The sequence below is a fragment of the Grampus griseus genome (genome assembly GCF_964374135.1).
Source record: "Grampus griseus genome assembly, chromosome: 2".
NCBI lineage: Eukaryota > Metazoa > Chordata > Mammalia > Artiodactyla > Delphinidae > Grampus > Grampus griseus.
In genome coordinates this window covers 2,033,914-2,046,483 of record NC_139018.1, presented here as the reverse complement: position 1 = coordinate 2,046,483, position 12,570 = coordinate 2,033,914, and the positions used below count along the sequence as shown (strand labels likewise).

Here is a 12,570-nt window from a genome sequence, read left to right as displayed (position 1 = left end):
GTTTTACCACTCTTTTAATTGACTTTATTGGGGTGTAATTTATATATAGTAAAATGAGGGCACCCATTTCGAGTTTGATGAGTTGTGACAAATGTGTAAATCTGTGCATCACCACCCCAGTAAGATCTAGAACATCACTCCAATCCCCTCCACCCCTCACTCTGGGCTACCATTGATCTGATTACTTTTTCTAGAATGTCACATAAGTGGAATCACATAGAACGTCCTCTTCGGTGCCTGGCTCTTTCGCTCTGTATGTTGTTTTGAGATCTGTCCGTGTTCCACCTGTCAGTGGCTCACTCCTCTGTGCTGCTGAGTAGTTTTCTGGTTGTTTCTGGAGGGAGGACTGGCGGGAGGCACTCCGATGTTCCGGAGGTAGACGTCGTGCTCAGTAGAGCTTTTGCTTTTTTAAAATCGGAGGACAGTTAATTTACAGTGTTGTGTTACCTTCGGGTGTACAGCAAAGTGATTTAGTTATACATTTTCCATTATAGGTAGAGCTTTCTTTTTAAAAAATAGGGTATAAGAGATTTCCAAACTGAATGTTATTTCCCCCCATGGACTGTGGTTACATTGATCTTTTAACAGACAAATGGATAGTCTTTTAATTACTCAGCTGATCTCTTTATTTTAATATCAGGTTTATTGAAGTCCAGTTCATATATAGTAAAATTCACTCCTGGCAGACATGTACGCCACAATTCAAGGTATCAATCACTTTCACCACCCCAGAAAATTCCTTTGTAGTCACCCCCTTCCCCTACCCCAGCACGTGTCTTTTCCAGGATGTCTTGGAAATAGAACCATCCAGTGTGCAACCTCTTTGGTGTGGCCTCTTCAATCCGCATAGTGCCTTTGAGATTCATCTGTGTTACCTGTAGTCTCCTCTGTTGTCGAGTAGTGTCTGTCACATGTATATGCCGTGCTGTGTTTTTCTGTTCATCAGTGGAAGGGTATTTCAGCTAATTCCAGATTTTGGCAGTTGTACATAAAGCCACTTTAAACAGTCATATCCAGGTTTTTGTGCGAACATGTGTACTCATGCATCTTGGATAAATAACCTGGGAAGGGGCTGCTGGGTTGTATGTTAGGTGTGTGTTTAATTTTATAACGACTGCTGACTTTTTTCCCAAGTGGTTGTATCATTTTGCATTGCCATGAGCAATATTTAAGAACTCGATTGTTTTATGTCCTTGACAGCACTTGTTTTGGCAGATTTTTTTTTAGCCATATTAATAGGTGTATAGTGATATCTCATTGTGGTTTTGATTTGCATTCTCTAATGACTAATGATGTTGAGCTTTTTTTTTTTTTTTTTTTTTTGTGGTACGCGGGCCTCTCACTGTTGTGGCCTCTCCCGTTGCGGAGCACAGGCTCCGGACGCGCAGGCTCAGCGGCCATGGTTCACAGGCCCAGCCGCTCCGCAGCATGTGGGATCTTCCTGGACCGGGACATGAACCTGCGTCCCCTGCATCGACAGACGGACCCCCAACCACTGCGCCACCAGGGAAGCCCGATGTTGAGCAATTTTTATGTGCTTTTATTTGTCATCTATATATCTTCTTCGGAAACTTTTATTTAAATATTTTGCCCAGTTTTATATTGGGTTGTGTGTTTTCTTATTATGGAGTTTTGAAAAGTCTATATATATTCTAGAAACAAGTCCTTTTACAGATTTGCATGTATTTTCTCCCAGTCTGTGGTTTGTCTTTTCATTTTCTTAATAGTGTCTTTAGGAGAACAGAAGAGTTTAACTTTGGTGTAGTCCAGTTCATCTATTTTCTTATTTTGTGGATTGTGCTTTTGGTGTTGTACGTAAGAAATCTTTGCCTAATCCAAGCTTGTAGAATTTTTACTGTTTTAGAAGTTTTATAGTTTTAGATTTTACATTTTACGTCTTTGATCCATTTTGCGTTAATTTTTATATATGATACAAAGCACAGGTTGACATTCTTTTTCTGCTTTAGTATGTTGAATTATTCCAGCACCATTGCTGAACATGTTTGGTGTAGTATTAATGTGAATGCTATTTATTATAGTTCTTTTAATTTGGATATTCCCTGGCACATAGTCTTAAAAAGAGGAAGCTGACAAGGGTCTTTAATAAATCTGGACTGTTCATTTTATAATACTAGAGATTCGTTAAGTTGTATAGTAACGCCATGCGTTTTGTTAAAGGTCTCAAGATTCTGCCCTCCAAGAAAATCTTGCCATGATTGGATAGGACCCCCAGATAAATATTCAAACCTTCGACCTGTTCACTTCTACATCCCTGAAAATGAATCACCATTGGAACAAAAGTTAAGAGAATTAAGACAAGAAACACAAGAATGGAACCAACAGTTCTGGGCAAACCAGAATTTGACTTTTCTTAAGGTAAGTTTAGGTTTCGGGTCAGAATGAGAAATAATACAGTTGGCCACTTGGGGGTGCTAAATCTTTAGCATCTGCTTTGCCTTTCAGTTATCTGGCAGCATCTCATTGCCTCCCCGCCATACATACGTATGTGTGTATATATGCGTAGAATTTTAAAATCAGTATGTAACTGTAAAGAAGAAATATTGATCATTCACAGAATCACAGATCTTGAGACGTTCAAGGAAGTAAAGAGAGTAGCAGAGCCAGAACCAGAACTGCAGGTTCCACATGTATGTACGCTTGTGTGTGTGTGTTTATGAAATTATGGGTGTCTGGGATGCGTTGTCATTCTTCCTGAGAATTCAGGATTCTTAATAGCATACTCATAAAGAAACTACGAGAAAGGAGTATAAATATTGTAATCCAGAAGAAAGACTTAGGCGACACATGTTTACCCCTTTGGGCAGGCTAAGTCAAGTGGAGTTGCATTTATCAACAAACAGTGCCTCCCAAAGGTTATTAAACATCTCATTTTCAAATCCTATTTCAAGCATGAAACTTTTAACTAAGCTCAGATGGTTTAAAACAGGCTTTGAGATGGGCCACTTCTCAGGAAATCCACATCCAGATTTCTCCAGAACACTGAGAGCTGTGTCCTAGCCAAGGAAAAACGGAAAGATGAAGAAAGGGAATTCTGATAGCTGTCTTATTTTAGGAAAAAGAAAAATTTATTGACTCAAGACTAAAAGCCAAAGGCCTGGAACTGAGAGCTGAATCAGGTGAGTGAGTTCTTTTTCTGCCAACACTGGTTTTGTTTGAGTAACTATACGAGAAGGTGTGAAGAAAGAGTATTAGGGCCTCCCTGGCCGTCCAGCGGTTAAGACCCACACTCCCACTGCATGGGGCGCAGGTTCCACCCCTGGTCAGGGAACTAGATCCCATGTGCCTCTCGGCACAGCCCAAAAAAAAGAAACGAAAAAGAAAGGATGTTGAATGAAGTAGAGAAGCTCAGGGGGCAGGCCGTGGCTCCAGGGGCAGGCGCTCTGAGGCCGTGTCCTCGGTGGGACGCACGTCTGTCCTCCTCCCGCTCCCTCTCCTGTCTTTGGGTGAGGTCAGCCCTCTCGTCATTTTGGGTCATTCTGATCGATGACCTCTTTCTGACCTTTGGGCTTATATCCGAGGTCCCATGGCTTCAGCAGCCTCTGTCTCTTCTGCCCTGGCTTCTCTTCCCTGCTTCCTGATGGCAGTTCATGGTCCCACTGGCCATGAGCCGGAAACTGCAGAGTCATCCTGGAAGCCCCTCCCCACCCCTTCATCCTTCATCTCTCCACCAGATTTACCTCTTAGGTGTTTCTCAGCACCTTTGCTACTCCCTGTCCTTTTTTTTTAAAAAATAAATTTATTTTTATTTATTTATTTTTGGCTGCGTTGGGTCTTTGTTGCTGTGCACAGGCTTCCTCTAGTTGTGGCTTGCGGGATTTAGAACACAGGCTCAGTAGTTGTGGTGCATGGGCTTAGTTGCTCGGTGGCATGTGGGATCTTCCTGGCCCAGGGCTTGAACCCATGTTCTCTGCATTGGCAGGCAGATTCTTAACCACTGCGCCACCAGGGCAGTCCCTACTCCCTGTCCTTTAAACATGGCTTTAATTCTCTGCCTATTGCAGTATCTTCCTAATTGGTTCCCTGGCCCCCAGTCTTTAAATCAGGGGTCATTAGACTTTCTGTAAAGGGCTAGATAGTAAATAGTTTAGTCTCTCTGGGCCATATGGGTCTCTCCTTCAACTGGTCAGCTCTGCTGTTGTTCTGTGAAAGCAGCCATAGAAAATACGTAAATTAATGGGCGTGAACTTGTCCCAATAAAACTGTATTTACAAAATCAGCTGGTAGGCCAGATTTGGCCTACAGGCCGTAGTTTAGCAACTCATGCCTAAAATCCATTCTTTGCAGTGTAGCCAGTCTGTTCTACCCCAAATGCAGTTCTGACAGTTGCCACTCAGCTTAGGTTTTTCGATTTCCTGTGACGACAGAGTGACAGCCGTGCTCCTCCTTCTGGATTGGAGGCCTGCCCGGCCCCTGCCTGTTTGGCTTGTTTTACCTGTTTCGCGTCTTGTTCCCCAGGCCGCGCTTCACGTGTCAGGGATGCAGACTGCATTCAGTCCCCTCTGCCTACCGTGCTGTCCTTTCTTTTGGATGGAGAATCTAGTGCTCAGGATAACCTTTAATCATTTTCTCTCACTGTTGATGTTTGGCCTGAATAAGATTTTGTTCTGTTGGTTAAACAGGTGTCTACTGTCAGAACATTCTGATGGAAAACCTGAAATCGTTGACCCCCAAAGCCAGGTCTTTGTTGGGCTAAAGCACTGTGACTCTACCTGCTCGTGGTAGCCTTGCCTGGGCTCATTAGCATAGAGGTCTGGGGAGGATGGAGTTAGCCCCATGCTGGGCCCAGTCGTGTGCTGTCTGCTGCATGGGCCCCGCTGAGGGTCTGGGAGGGCAGGAGTGAGCAGGAAAAGGTGCTATGTCCTATCAGTTTTTGTTTGTTTTTTGTTTGTTTTTTGGGGGGGGGCAGTAAATATTTTAATTTTATTTTTATGGTGACAGACAATTTTCAAGTTTACTTCCTTTTTTTTTTTTTTTAAATACAAAGCTAAACCACAAACAGGTACAACCAAGACATTTTATCTCCCATTTACACACTCCCATTGAATCCTCCTCCAATTGGCTGGCCGCTGAGCAGGCAAGTGTGGGGTGAGGGGAAGACTTTCTTAGGTAGCACCGTCCTTAGGCCAGGGGCCGGGGCATCGAGACGAGGACAGGCTCTCATCACGAAGCACAGAATGAGAGCCCCGACCTCAGGACTGTGCCCTTTGCACATATGTTCTGTTTCATTTCCCATGGTGAACCAATGAAGTAGGTGCTGTTACTTTTACCATTTCGTAGATGAGGATCCCGAGGGCAAGTTGTTTGACCAAAGTCACAGAGTGAGCAAGTGGAGGGGCCTAGGTCCTGACCTGGAGAGTGGGTTCCCAGGGAGGCCCACGGGCCACTGTCTTCTGTGAGTATCATGGGTTCCTACTGATGGCGTTACTGAGTGTTGAAAGACGGGCCTTAATTAGATTTCAGATTAGTTTGGTAAGAAAACAGGAAAGAGTATCTTGAGGAAAGGACTCATGAAGGGAGGTGCCCGCTCTGTCAGCTACCAGGCTGCAGTGATGGAACAGTTACCAGGCTGCAGTGATGGAACTGGGGGCGGGGGGACAGGTGTGTCACCCCCGTGGGCCAGAGCACGCATGTGTAAAACCTGAGTGCAGGGGTCTCGCAGAACCCGGGAAAGAGGAGTTACATTTAATAAATGATGTTGGAGAAACTAATTATTTTAGGCCCAAAAGGATAAATTTAGATTCATGCTCCCTGTAATACAAATGTATTCCAAACGGATGAAAAAGTTAATTATTAAAAATCAGTTGTTTATGGAGTAAAAAGTTAAGTACATCGCTCCTAGTTGTAGAAAGTCTAACGATAAAAGTGACCCTCCATTATCTGGAGGAGGGATGATTCCCTGAGCTTGACAGTAAAGGTAGAAAGATTCAGGAACGTGAAAACTGACAATGTCTGGATTAGTCAGGACTCCCTTTGATCTGTCCTCCTGGAAAGGAGAGTTTGCTGAGGGGACACGAAGTGGCTCAGACCCAGGACCAGGGGAGAGCCGGGCCCAGGCATGGCCTGCACTCAGACGCCGGCACTAGAGGGAACCCAGGACATCCTCCCTCCTCTCGTTTCACCTCCTCTCTGCCCCACTGCTTCAGCCTTCTGTTGCTGTAAACAGGCTTTTTCCACCTCTCAGTTTATACCTCCCAGGTCCAAGGAAGCAGCCAGACTGAGGCTCTGCCCAGGCGGGGTTCTGTTGAAGGAGTGAGGCTGCTCCACAGACAGTGCCCAGCAAACCCGAGGGCCAGGCAAAGGGGTCCACGTCCAGGAAACACATTAAACGTGAACGGCAGGTGGCGGGAGGCGTTTGTGGCAGAGATGAAGAGGCGTGTGGACTTTATGAAAAGCCTTAACAAATTTGTAGAAATAGCAAAACACCTCAGATGAATAATGTGACTACAAGAAAAAAACTCCTCAAACTAAATTTCACAGTGTGTATTAAAACAGCACCTAGGCCTTGTTTTATGCTTACTGAACTCAAGATGTTTTCCCAGCTCCTTTTCCAGAAGGATTTAGTTGCATGAAGTACGCATATGCCAAGAAGCGGGGAAATTATGGCCACTGAGTATCTAAGAATTCATCCTGTGGGAAAACATGGGAAGACCTCTGTTCTTGCAGCATTGTCTCTCACTGCCCAACAGTGGAGAGTATCTCAGTATCCGGCCACTTCAGGTTACATAAGGCTGAGGTGGCCCACTGCGCACTGGATGTTCACTGGAGTATTCTGCAGCAGTCTAGGACATTATTGACTTAATTTCAAGTGCGAAAAGTAGAATGCCATGACGTCAGCGCTGCCTGCCCCCGATTAAATCTCGTGTAAGCAGGCAGTGCTGTGGGAGGGCTCTTGCCTCGTTTCTTTCACTGCTGAAGTGTTGATGCAGCTGGAGTCGGGTGCTATCAGGATGGATTTACTTTAAGTCAGCTGGTATTTAAGAAGCACCCACTCGGCTTTCGGTAAATGTGTAATAGATTAGATTGTTCTGCCTATCGTTCTTAGTATTACTAAAGCTCAGTGTCACACTGCAGTGCTGACAGGTGTGGAACCTGAATTACTTAGCAGACATTTATGGTGCGTCTGCTTTACGCTGAGCGCCACCTGGCAACGTTTGGGCAGGACACCAAACTAGACCAGTAGCTGAAGGTGGCACCCCGACCTGTCCTTAGAACCCTGGGGCGCCTGCTGTTCTGCCAGCGGCAGTGACGAGTGCGCCCCTCTGTGCCAGGCCCGTCCCACCTGCCGCCCTGACCGCGACTCGGTTTGTCTCAGAGCAGCCTTATGAGGTGTGCTGTTGTGATCTGCGTCCTGGAGCCCGGAGAAGCCACAGCCCGGCCGCAGGGCCGGCGAGGGACGGAAGCCCGGCCCGTGGAACCGCTGCCTGCGGGGCCAGGAGGACACGGCCCACCTGCTCAGCTCCTCTCGTCAGTGTGAGAGGCAGGGGAGGCCGGCTGGAGGACCGGCGGAACCTGCTTGCAGCTTAGGAGACGCCGTGCTCTGGGGCGCTCCCTGAAGCGAGAGCTCCGTTTGTGGCGCCCGCATCGCGCTCCAGCCCTGCCTGCCCCTCTCCTCCCTCGCTCTGTTCAGCCGTGTCTCTGCCTCTCCACACCCTTCATTTGCTCTGCCCATGCTGCTCCCCTTCTCCGCCCTGTGGAGTCCTAGCTGGCTGTCACCTTCCCTTGGAGCCTTTGGCTTCCCTCCCCGCCGCAGCCAGCTGGTTGTCCCTCTCTTTCCCCGATCGGCATCCACCCCTTGATTGATTCCAGGTATTTATTGAACACCTGCCACATCCCAGGCTAGTCCTGGGGACCAGCTGGGGACGAGACAGAGCCACGGCCTCACCTTTGTGGAGCAGACCTCCTTGCGTGGGCCGGGAGGGTGACCAGCAGACAAGCAGCTCGGCGAACGCACTCTGCACTCCCGGGGTGTCGACCGCGGGGGAGAAAGAAGCCGGGGGGAGGGAAGGAGTGGCGTTTTCGCAGAGCGGGGGCAGAGGGGGAGGTTGGGAGAGGGTCTTCCAGGTGGAGGTCTCGAGGGCCAGCAGGAGGCCGGGTCAGAGGAGTGAGGACACGTGGGATCGACTGCTCTTCACTCAGGCGCTGGGGGTCCAGGTGACTCGTGGGGCCCTGCTCAGGCCGGCTGGGAGGTGGCCCTTCTGTCTTCGTGGGGGACAGCCACGATTGTACTGTGCGGTCTGCGTTTGCCTTTGTGCTGTGTGAGTTCAGGGTTGGCCACTTTCCCTCCTGTTTCTGTAAAAATGTGCCCTGGGGTTACCTTCCCAGCTCTGTCTCTGTCTCCCAAAAATCCTGGTGTGGTTGAAGTGTCAGCATCAGCTTTGCAGCCAGGAAACATGGCCTCTGTCTGGAGTCCTGGAGAGTGGACTAACCCCGGGGGGAGCCAGAGCGGGGGCCTCTCTGGATGGGGGTGCTCTGCAAGTGCAGGGACCCTGGGTGCGATGCCTGTTTGGAGCTTGGGGCTTCTAAGCCAGAGGGCTCTTTCCCTGCGGTCTCATTCCTTCGCCCCTGAGCCGCTGCAGGGTGTCCTGAGGCTGGCCCCTGGCCTGCTGTACCATCCCGAGTCACAGGGGCCCTACTGCCCGCTTGGCAGGCTGTGGTTCCTGTCCTGTGTGGCCTTTCAAGTCTCATGAGAGTGTGGAGGGCAGGGGCAGCCCTGAGGGTGGGCGTCACGGTTGGCATCTCCTACCACAGAGGCTACCAGGTCAGTCCGTGTGTGTCGCCAGTCCCCACCAGCACCTAGTGTGTGCGGGTTCAGTGTGTGCGCACTGACGCGGAGTGGCATGGTTAGGCTGCTGTCTGCCCCGGGCTGCGTTCTACTTAGGAAGCACGTCGTTTTCCTTATGCTGATATACTGGTAGCTCACAGTCTCCACCCAGAAACTTCAGAAAGCATTGGCCTGTGTGTGCTGAAACACATCCCACACCTATGTATATATCAATTGTGAAGAAAACTAGTTACACTGTAACCATTAGGGTCCAATGGTAGAGGAAGGTATTTTTCCCCCTTAAATCTCTTTTTCTTTACTGAGATATAATTCACGTACCGTAAAATTCACACTTTTTTTTTTTTTTTTTGCGGTACGCGGGCCTCTCACTGTTGTGGCCTCTCCTGTTGCGGAGCATAGACTCCGGACGCGCAGGCTCAGCGGCCATGGCTCACAGGCCCAGCCGCTCCGCGGCATGTGGGATCTTCCTGGACCGGGGCACGAACCCGCATCCCCTGCATTGGCAGGTGGACTCTCAACCACTGCACCACGAGGGAAGCCCATTATTTACCATTTTTATATCTCCTTTGGAGAAATGTTTATTCAAATCCTTTAAAATTGGGTTATTTTAAAGGATTTAATCGGGTTATTTCTCTTTTTATCGTTGAGTTGTAAGAGTTCTTTACATACTCCGGATATTAGACCGGTATTAGAAGGATGATTTGCAAATATTTTCTCCCATTCTATAGGTTGTCTTTTCACTTTTTCAGTAGTGCTCTTTGAAGCACAAAAAGTTTAAATTTTGATGAAATCTGGACTTTCCTCGTGGTGCAGTGGTTAAGAATCTGCCTGCCAACCCAGAGGACATGGGTTCAATCCCTGGTCCGGGAAGATCCCACATGCCACGGAGCAACTAAGCCTGTGGGCCACAACTGCTGAGCCCATGTGCCACAACTACTGAAGCCTGTGCACCTAGAGCCTGTGTTCTGCAACAAGAGAAGCCAGGGCAATGAGAAGCCCACGCACCACAACAAAGAGTAGCCCCCACTCGCCATAACTAGAGAAAGCCTGTGCGCAGCAGTGAAGACCCAACACAGCCAAAAATAAATAAATAAAATAAATAAAATTAAAAAAAATTTTTTTGGATGAATCCAATTTATCTATTTTTTTCTTTGTTTGCCTGTGCTTTAGGTGCCATATCTAAAATGCATTGCTTAATTCAAGGTGATGAAGATTTGCACGTGTTTTCTTCCAAGAATTGTATAGTTTTATCTCTTACATTTAGGTCTTTAGATTATTTTTGTTTATGGTGTGAGATGGGATTCAGCTGGTTTTTTTTTTACATGTAGATATCCAGTTGTCCTAAGCATCGTTTGTTGAAAAGACTGTTTGTCCCCATTGAATTGTCTTGGTACCCTTGTCGAAAATCACTTGCCCATAAATGTTTGGGTTTAGCTTTGTTCTATTGATCTGTAAGCCTGTTCTTCTGCTGGTATCACACTGTCTTGATTACTGTAGCTTTGTAGTAAGTTTTGAATATAAGAAGTGTGAATCCTCCAACTATGATTTCCTTTTCCAAGGTTGCTTTGGCTACTGGGTTTCCTTGCATTTTTATATAAATGTTAGGATCCACTTACCAATTTCTTTTTTGTTTGTTTTTTGGGTTTTTTTGGCCACACCATGCAGCTTGTGGGATATTAGTTCCCCAACCAGGGATTGAACCTGGGCCTTCGGCAATGAGAGCGCAGAGTCCTAACCACTGGACCACCAGGGAATTCCCTGTCAATTTCTGGGGCGAAAAAAAAAAAAAGCCAGCTGGGGTTTTGGTAGGGTTTGTGTTGAATCTATATGTCATTATGGGAGAGTGTTGCCACCTTAATGGTATTAGGTCTTTGAAACCATGAACATGGGATGTCTTTCCATTTATTTAGGTCCTTCACTTCTATGTTTTGTAGTTTTTAGTGTGTAAGTCTTATACTTCCTGTCTTAAATTTATCCTTTCATTCTTTTTGATGCTGTTGTAAATGAAATTGTTTTCTTAATTTTGTTTTCAGATTGTTTATTGCAAGTGTGTAGAAATACAGTTGATATTTGTATATTGATCTTGTATCCTGCAACCCTGCTGAACTCATTTGTTAACTCTAATAATTGTTTGGAGAACCCTTCCCCTTAAGTCTTAATGTTTAAGTTGAAATTAATTTTCAGGTCAAAAAGCAACATTGAATGCAGAAGAAATGGCTGACTTTTACAAGGAATTTTTAAGTAAAAATTTTCAGAAGCACATGTATTATAACAGGTGGGTGTCTACTTTTTTCCTGAAAGTTTGAATATCACAACCATATTGTCTATCTGAATTTAACATTTGTGTTTATATTAAAGGTAGAAGTTGCTATCAGCTTAGTGTTTGCACTTTTAAATAAAAATGACAGCTTCAAGTTACTTGCATGGCAGCCCTAAAGCAGCTTGCACCCCTAGTGCATAGACAGTGGGTTCACAGCACTTCCCACTGAAAGGAGCCTGGACTCCATGGAGAAGCACAGTCTGGGGCAGGAGCAGCACGAGAGGAGTCAAGACATCTTGTGTTTGAAAGAGAGGAAGCTCGGAGCCCAGCGGGGTCGTGTGAGAACAGCACAGAAGGCGACTCGCGGGGCTCCCGTAGGCCAGAGGCGAAGCCATTGTAGCCACACAAAGAAAATGACGGCTGTGGATTAAAAATCTATCAAATACACTAACATCTTTGCGATCATAATGACACTGAGTGGCTCACAGGCACCGCGGGGTATTGCTAGGCAGCCAACCCATGGTTCTGAAAATCCATTAGTGAAGGAGCGCCTCCAAAGAACAGTCACCTCTCCTGCCTTTCCTGCACCGACTGGATTCCAGGGTAGCCAAACGAAGGAGCGTTTTTCTTGGTAGAAGAGTGACAGCTGGCGCAGGGGTGCTGGGGTTAGATCTGGGCCTGATCGCCCCGCAGCTGCTAGCCGCTCGGCAGCAGGGCTGACGGGCACTTCATAATGGACGGGTCGGGCCGATCGCACCTGAACCCCTGGTTCCTCTTCGCACCGTGCGGAGTGGGGCAGCGGCCTGCCTGCACTTCTGTGAGGTGTCCTCACCAAACAAGGGGACTGCAGTCTGGCAGGCCTCCGGGTCTAATATCAGGTTACAGGAACAAGATAAAAGGGTGTGTTGGGGGGGGTGGAGAGAGCAGGTCACAGACCGTGCTTAAATCGTAGCCTGAAGATACAGTCCCAGATGTTGGAAATTCTGCAAGACAGACGATCCAGTTTCAACCAGTAACTAGGATTAAAAAAAAAAAAAAAAGGACAGCTTAAAGTTATTTGCATGGCAGCCCTAAAGCAGCTTGCACCCCTAGTGCATAGACAGTGGGTTCTACACAGGGGAGCTAATATTATAGGATAAAAGAGGCTTCATGCAGTGTGTAGACAATGTTTGGATCCTAATACAGGCAAACCACCTATAAAAAGGTATTTTTGACAATCAGTCAAAGAAAACCGAACAGTGACTGTATATTAGGTTGTATAGATAAGTTATTGTTCATTTTATCAGATACAATGATGGTATTGTGGTTAGGTGTTTTTAAAAAAGGTTTTGACGATACATAGTGATGTGTATTCCTAGGTGTGACGACAGGACGTGGCGTTTGAGATTTGCTGTGACGTTCATAGGGCAATGGCCACGCCGGATGGGCGGGTGGGGCAGGGTCTAGACAGTGGGGTGATCGTCGAGTCTGGAGGAGCTCTTGAGTGACACTCAGGCATAAAGCCCAG

General features: G+C 47.0%; 1 protein-coding gene across 1 annotated transcript in view; it reads left to right on the top strand.

The window, feature by feature from the left end:
- COA8 (cytochrome c oxidase assembly factor 8) overlaps positions 1–12,570 on the top strand; it is a 36,480-nt gene that overhangs the window by 22,112 nt on the left and 1,798 nt on the right. Inside the window, exons 2-4 of the mRNA XM_082649075.1 lie at positions 2,179–2,376; positions 3,074–3,137; positions 10,988–11,078. Of these exons, the coding sequence (XP_082505201.1) occupies positions 2,179–2,376; positions 3,074–3,137; positions 10,988–11,078 (353 nt within the window). The remainder of the gene's footprint in view (positions 1–2,178; positions 2,377–3,073; positions 3,138–10,987; positions 11,079–12,570) is intronic.